At 56.2% G+C, this 7263-nt stretch overlaps 1 protein-coding gene across 1 annotated transcript in view; it reads right to left on the bottom strand.

Annotated features, from left to right (window-relative positions):
* Positions 1–190: 190 nt before the first annotated feature.
* The window catches only part of DNMBP (dynamin binding protein), a 24440-nt gene continuing 17367 nt past the window's right edge, over positions 191–7263 (bottom strand). Inside the window, exons 4-16 of the mRNA XM_010000054.1 lie at positions 6593–6786; positions 5923–6016; positions 5250–5397; positions 4708–4725; positions 3845–4044; positions 3588–3718; positions 3241–3345; positions 2931–3059; positions 2156–2488; positions 1550–1732; positions 1277–1475; positions 730–1184; positions 191–376 (exon numbers count right to left, since the gene is read on the bottom strand). Coding sequence (XP_009998356.1) covers positions 191–376; positions 730–1184; positions 1277–1475; positions 1550–1732; positions 2156–2488; positions 2931–3059; positions 3241–3345; positions 3588–3718; positions 3845–4044; positions 4708–4725; positions 5250–5397; positions 5923–6016; positions 6593–6786 — 2375 coding nt within the window. The remainder of the gene's footprint in view (positions 377–729; positions 1185–1276; positions 1476–1549; positions 1733–2155; positions 2489–2930; positions 3060–3240; positions 3346–3587; positions 3719–3844; positions 4045–4707; positions 4726–5249; positions 5398–5922; positions 6017–6592; positions 6787–7263) is intronic.

The raw sequence follows: 7263 nt of genomic DNA, 5'->3' as shown, positions 1-7263 counted from the left end.
CTGTTTCTGCCTGATTTGCCAGCCCTCCTGTCCTCCTCCCAAAGGCAGCCAATGGTGGTGGGGCCCAGGAGTGCTGCAAGGAACGTTGCCTCAGGGCAATCAGTGGGGCTGCAGTGCAGACCAGCCTCCCCCAGGCCCCTGGCAGTCCCTGCAGGAACAAGGCACAGGGTTCAGGCTCCTTCCCACCACCTCACGTATACTCTGTCTTCCGGATGTAACTGGAGGGCACATAGCCCTGCTTCCCATGTGCCTCAGCCAGCCACCATTCCCGATTGCCTGTGATGTCCTCAAACTGCAGGATCCTCAGTCTTTGGTTAGCGGACACACTCAGCTCGTTGGTGTTTCGGCCTTTGAAGGTGTAGAGAGCGTAGTAGACCTGCCAGGCAGAGAGAAAGAGGGAGAGCATCATTTGGATGGTCACACCACACACCCTTGCTGTCATGTTGCACAGGACATATGCAGTGCTTCACAGAAAACCAAGGTACAGGCCTGGGCTTTTGCCCCTTTTCTGCAAACAGTGACAGCCCCATCCTGGCCTCTGCCAGAGCTGCCCTCACATGCAATCTAGTTCTCTGTATCTGCATCTCTGCTGCTGGGAGAGCAGGTCTCACCCTCCATCTCAGCTCTTTGGGACAGAGCAGCCTCCACCTCCCACCTCTCCCTGGTTGCTGCCTCAAGTGACAGGGTCAGCCCTCAGCATCCTCATCCCCTGGGTGACTGACTGCTCACCTGGTTGCCTTCTGACTCGCTGCTCTCCAGCCCAGAGTCTCTGTCCTCCACTGAGGGCGCTGGCCGGAGGTGTGCTTTGGTGGGATGCCCATTGCGAGAGTTGGGGCTGCAGCCCAGCTCAGGGCGGCTGTAGTGGCGCTGAGATGTCACCGTACCAGCCTCCAGTGGGGCTGTCCTGTCACCAGAGCCAAGCTGGGGCAGAGAGGGGGAATCCATCTCTGAGGAGGGCTGTGGGGAGTGGTATGGGTCTGTCGGGGAGGCTGAGTCCTGCAGGGGTTTCTGAGTGAAGGTGACAGCTGCCCCACTAGGGCTGAAGGTCAGTGTGGTATTGCTGTGAGGAGAGGAGCTGCTGTGCTCTGACTCGTTGGAAGAGTGGCTGCCCACAGAGACGTCCGACTGGCTGCGGCGCGGGTTGTAGGGCTTCAGAAAGGAGCTGTACACAAAGCCCTTGGTCACTGCAGGGTGGGAGAGGAAGAGAGCTCAAATTAGGGTGCAGGGGAACTAGAGGAGCTGCAAGAGGAGCTGAGGGCAGGGAGCAGCCACGTACCCCCATTGTCTATGAGCCAGCGATTCTGGCTGCCCATGGGGTCCTTCCTCTTGATGACGCCCACAACATCTCCTTCCAGCAGTGAGACATCCAGGTCTTGGGCAGCATTGAAATTGCGATCTGCCTGGAAGAGACTGTCTGGGGGATAGCGGGCCAGGAGGGTAGCTCGGATGTCATCTGACTGCAGGAAGTAGCTGGGCTACAGAGGAACAAGACAGGTGTGAGTGGTTCTCCCAGGCTCTGCAAGCCCTGACATGGGGAAAGGGAACTCACCAAGCCAACAAGGGGCTGTCGCCGGGCAGACTGCCGCTCCACACTCTTCCTTTCAAAAGTCTTCTTGGGAGCTGCCTGGGACTCTGGGAAGAAGGTGAAGGCTTGGAGCTGCTGGAGGACTCTACTGTGCTCATCCTGGAAGATGGCAATGAGGTTCCCCTCCCTGCCGGACACCTTCAGCAACTGGAAACAGAGCAGGGTTGGGGGTCATGGTTAGGTGACAGCTCTTGGGAAAAGTGGCCAAGAGCTACAGCAGAGCCCATGCCAGCTGCTGGGCCAGGTGAGGCTCTGAGCCCTGCCTTTCAATAGGTCCAGATTTTCAGTCCTGCTTGTACACAGCACTAGGTGATCCCCAAACCACCCGAGGTCCTTGCAGGACAATGCCCTCCTGCCACTGTTTCAGGAGTAGCCAGAGGCTTCACCATCTGTATCCACAATTGCATCATGACTCCACAATCTCTGCCCTGAGAGCATCTCATGGAAGCTGACACTAGCAGCAGCTTCCTCTGCAATGGGATGCATCCCAGAGAGGCTCAGGGACAAGCCCTATGCAGAGATCAGCACTGCAATGAGCCCAGAGTGTTGGGCTGTGCTCTGGGAACCCACCGACAAGAGAGGCCTCAGCTCCTCCAGGGCCAGGCGCACGAAGTCGCAGTGCGCCTCGGCGTAGCCCCGCAGGCAGCTGGCAAACAGCTCCTTGGCAAAGCGCAGGAACTGGGGCAGCTCGTCCAGCAGCTGGGCGTTGAGAGCCTCGTAGTTGTTGCGGGCTGACTGCAGCTCCTCCAGCGTCCGCTTGTCCTTCAGCTTCTCCGCGCGCTCTGTGCAGTTGTGGAAGTCGAGGAGCTTGTCGAAGCGCTTCTGCACCAGCTTGTGGGGCCCCGCAAACATGCTCAGCAGCTGGTTCAGGGGTGAGCTCACCAGCCGCTCTGTCCGCTCTTTCTGGTGGGCAGAGACACAGAGAGCAGGTGAGATGAGCTGCCCGCTCCCACCACGCAGCAACCACCAGCAGCTCACCCTCCAGCACACAACCTCCCCAGCACAGCACAGGCTCAGTCTTCCTGATGACACCCAGCAGAGCTCCAGAAGTCCCGTCCAACAGGAATCGTGATATAATCTTACATAAACATGCCAGGATGGGCAATGCTACAGGAAGCACCTGAACCACTTACATAAAGAACTGTAACACTTCAGGTAGGGCTGCAAAAATATGTATCTAACAGGCACACTCAATTCACATCATAAATGCACAGGCACCAATGTTCTCAGGGGGGAAGAGGCAAGCAGGAGTGCTCACCCCTCTTCCAGGCTGTGCTACCCTCCCTGCAGCATCCCAGGGCCCCAGAGGGGTCCTCCTACCACACGAGAGCACAGCCTCACTCACAAAGTTTGAGAAGAGCTGGTCGCTGATGAGTCGATTCACTTTCTGGAACTGGTCCAAGTCTCCACTGCCCTTCTCCGTGCACAGGTCCCACATGCTCGTTGCTGCCAGCGCCTTCATGCAGGCCGACTCCTGCACCAGGGGCATACAGTCAGCACTGCTGCCCAGGAGAAGTGGCCTCCCAGGGCAGCCCAAATTCCCAGAGTCCACCCCTTGACAGGCCAGAGGCACTTCAGGTACACACCATGCAGGCAAGAAAAGCAGTGCATGGCAAGCCCCATGCCCCCAAGGCATCACATCCAGATTGACTCACCCGAACATGCTGCAGATAGAGGGAAAGGTCCCGGATGAAGGACTTGATCAGCCGCTCTTGCATCCGGAAATTTTTCTCTGTCTCCTCAAAGGCTTCATCCTTAAGCTGTGAGAAAAAATGTCTCAAGGGAGGCAAAGCAAGTCTTCAGCACCACCCTGAGTGCAAGATGTGAGGCCTCCTGCCCACAAGCTGGCCAGCAGACAGGTGGTTTAGACCCTAAGCTCACACTGCCTTGCTGGTCTGGATCAGAGCTACTCATTGGGGAAGGGGTGTAGTGGGACAGTGGATACCACCTCCTCTTCAAGCACCTCAGGGCACAAGTGCACCTAGCAGCTGATGCACATTACCTGGGGTGCAAAGCCTGTGAGATGCTTGAGGTGGCTGCTCACACGGTTCGACTTCTTGATGATAGAGTGGATGTTGAGCTTGGAGATCTTCTCCATGAGGCTATCCTCATCCCCTTTCCGGTACTTTAGCACTAAAGAGATTGATGTAGAAATTGGAACCCTTGTCAGCACAATGCCTGTGTCTTACAGTGCCTTTGATGACAACTTCAATACACCCACTCCTACCCCTGACAACCCAGTGCTACCCAACTACTCACCCAAGTCCTTCCGGCGCTTGTATTCGTTGATGTTGACATTGATTTCTTTAACTGCCAGGACAGCAGCTGTGAGTGGTGCCTTGTCAGGGTGAGCTTCAGGGGTAGCACTCAGCAGCTCCATCAGCAGCAGTGGGTACCGCATCACCCTTTGCACTGGCTTGATGAGGAAGGAGCCCAGATTAATGTAGTTTGTGCAGCCCCTGGGAAGTTGGGACAAAGGAGATGCACCAGGCTTCAGTCTAGCTCAGGCAAACAAATTGTGTCCCCTCAAACCAACCCGAACCAGACCCAGAACACCGACACCTCTAAATCTACCATATTCCCTACGTCAATCCACCCTTATCTCCAAACGCACTGCACTCCTGAACCCCTGGTAATCTCAAATCAAGCCCAGATTTCCAGACCTCACAGCATCAGGTGACCCTTGCCAGCCAGTATCCTCTCCATTGCCAGATCCACTGCCAAGTCCCACACAGGCACAGCCTCATGTTTACCAGAGCACCACTTGCTCCAGACTGTCTCACCACCCAAATGCCCAGATCTGTGACTGGTGCAGAACAGACTGTCAGTGCTCAGGACCACAGCCTGCACAGGGCTCTCTTGGCTCCTTGGGGCTGACAGCTCCCAAAATCTGTTTCCTGCCCAAGAACTCCCCTCAACTCATCCCCTGTGCTGCCTGCCTGTGTACTCCACCCAATGCCTCTGCTGTGACCACACCACAGACACCCCGCTTCTCCCAGATGTGCTCCCACAAGATAGTTAGGGCCCCCCAGTATTCTCCCAGCTGGTGGCAGAAGTTTAGTTACAGGGGAGCAGCCAGGCCAAGACAGACAAGTGAAGACCAACAGGAAGGATTCACTTACCACTCACTGTACAGGCTCCTGCCGGCCCAGAGTGCCAAAAAGCAAAGAAAAGCAACTGGTTAATGGGGCAGCAGGTGTGCAATCCCACAGCCAGCACCTTCACCCCAGCCTGCAGTGATGCTGCCAAGGCAGAGGGCAGTCCTGTCTCCCCAGAGCAGCAGCCAGTGCTGCCAGCTCCCAGGGCATTAATCCCCACAATCTGGAGCCCTGGCAGTTGTTGAGACAGGCAAAGTAGTTCCTTTCCTCACTGGCTGCAGTAGGACAGGGCTTGAGGAATAGGAGCTCTCAATTTCGGACATGCCACCTTCTCTGTACTTTGGAGGCTTCTGCTCAAAGTCTGGGAGGGCTACAAGTGTCCCAGCACCTATGCATTGGGGCAGGGGGCCATCTGAACCCAGAGCCTGTTCAACTATGCACTGACGCAGCCAGCCCCACTCCAGTCACCACCTGACCTGTCCAAGCACTGCTTGCAAAGGGGCAGGGATGTTGGAGACTGACTCCCCTGCCCCAGCCTGGTGGCTGCCACTGCCAGAAGCTCCAACCTGAGGCTATCCAGAAGGTCCAGGAGTAGTTTCTGTATCTTCTCATCCTTCTCATAGGTTTCCAGCAGTGCAATGGCCTCATTGTGGTTCTGGCAATACACCTTGTAGACGTTCTCCAGCTCTGCACGCTGTGCCAGAAACACTGGCCCTGCCGACAACAGCAAAGCAGGACTTCAGTGTCTCCAGCTACCTCCAATAATGCTGGTGTGTCTGATGGTAAGATACCCCACGTCCTCTGTACACACACACAGCTCAAGAACACAGCTTTACTAGAGCAACCAGGACGCCCCCTCATTACCCACTAGTACAGAGAACTCAGTAGACCCAGCTCTCCCAGGGGTGGGAAGTGGGGACACTGGTCACTGGAGCACACAAAGAGCAAAGGTACAGGTTGCTCAGGGCCTGAGCAGCAAAAGCTGGCAGCGCAGAAGTGAGGAGTGGGGCTCTCTTCAGGGCCAGGGGCCACAGGCATGATGTCTCTCAGCATAGTAACCCCTGGAGCAAGACAGATCTCCTCAGCTTCGCTGCTGGACTGATGAACAGGGAGGGGGTCCAGCAGGAACAAAGCACAACCCCAAAGACACTGTCCTGCCATTTAAGCTACTCTGTTCTGCCCCACCACTAGCAAACCACGTCCCAGCCTGCTGGGAAAAGGTAAGAGGAGAATTCATACCGATGGCATCTGAAGCCTCCAAGGTAGACAGCAGCTGCTTGGAGAAGCTAATTACCACGTGGATGTTTCCAAAAAGACCCTCAAAGTCTATATTCTGCATCTGTGAAATGGGAAGACAGATGTTCTGGACAGGGGAACACGTCCCAGTCAGACCCAACAGCTCCCCCTTGTCAGACCCAACAGCTCCCCCTTGTCAGACCCAACAGCTCCCCCTTGTCGTCCTGCAACCCATCAGTCCTCAGCTTCACAGCAGCCACATGGTGTGACCTCCTCCCATCACAGTGACTTCTGTACTCAATCCTTCATCCCCAGTACACTGTAACTGTCACTCCTTATCTGTCCCACCACAGTGTCCTCCTTCTTCCCAACAATTTAATCCCTGCCTCTGTTTACCTGTTATTCTCCCTCTCCTCCCACCAACTCTATCCCCACACCAAGACCCCATATTTTCCAGGAAATGAATCTGCCATGTCTCTTGCTCTTAGCAATGGTGAGGGCTCAGCGGGATCCCAAAACAGATGGGCTATTGCTATGAACCTTCCTGCTCCCCTCAGCATAGCTGAATTTCCTCTGTGGGTTCCTGTGCTGCTGCTTAGCCATCTCCAAGAATGAAGTGGACTCGGCATCCTCACCCCATCCCACCAGTGCTGCATTGTAGCTGCCCCCACACTCCTACCTGTGCCTGCTGCAGGGGCACCATGATCCTCTCCACACACATCTCCAGGTCTCTGACATAGTCCCGCTCTGTTTGGAGCAGTTCCTCAATAACCTTGGACCTCTTCTCCAGCATCCTTTGCTCTGGGCTCTCAGTGGCAGCCGAGGATGTCTCCAGGGATGGTGTCTGGGAGGACAGGAGAGTCATCTCTGAAAGACAGAGAAGCAAGATTATCAACCTCCAGCAAGGACACAAGTACAGCAGACAAACAGCATCTGAACTGTGCCACAAGCAACCTGTAAGACTGCCAAACATGACGGTGAGAGAGCAGAACTGTCCGTGAAGGATCCTTCAGGAGAGGCTGTCCCGGGCACTCTCAGGCCCGGGAGATCCCGTTTGCTCCCGCAGCGCCACGAGTGCTGCAACTCCCCGGCATCAGGCACTAAGCAACACAAACCTGGTCCGCACTCACCCCTCAATGCCGGCTGGGTGCAGGTCCCTCTCCTACCCCTGCCCTCCAGCCCCGCTGCTGCGGGAAACTCCGCGGGGCAGGGCAGGCGGGGAGAGGAGCCGGCAATGGCGGCCGCCCCCTCCCCTCAGCCTGGGAACAGGGTCTCCATTCTCCAGCCCCCGGGCATTTCCATCTGAATGGCCGAAAAGGCCTCGGGAACCCACAATGGGGCTGC

This window comes from Chaetura pelagica, unplaced genomic scaffold (genome assembly GCF_000747805.2).
Source record: "Chaetura pelagica isolate M959 unplaced genomic scaffold, ChaPel_1.0 scaffold436, whole genome shotgun sequence".
Lineage (NCBI taxonomy): Eukaryota > Metazoa > Chordata > Aves > Apodiformes > Apodidae > Chaetura > Chaetura pelagica.
This window is presented reverse-complemented; position numbering and strand designations above follow the sequence as displayed.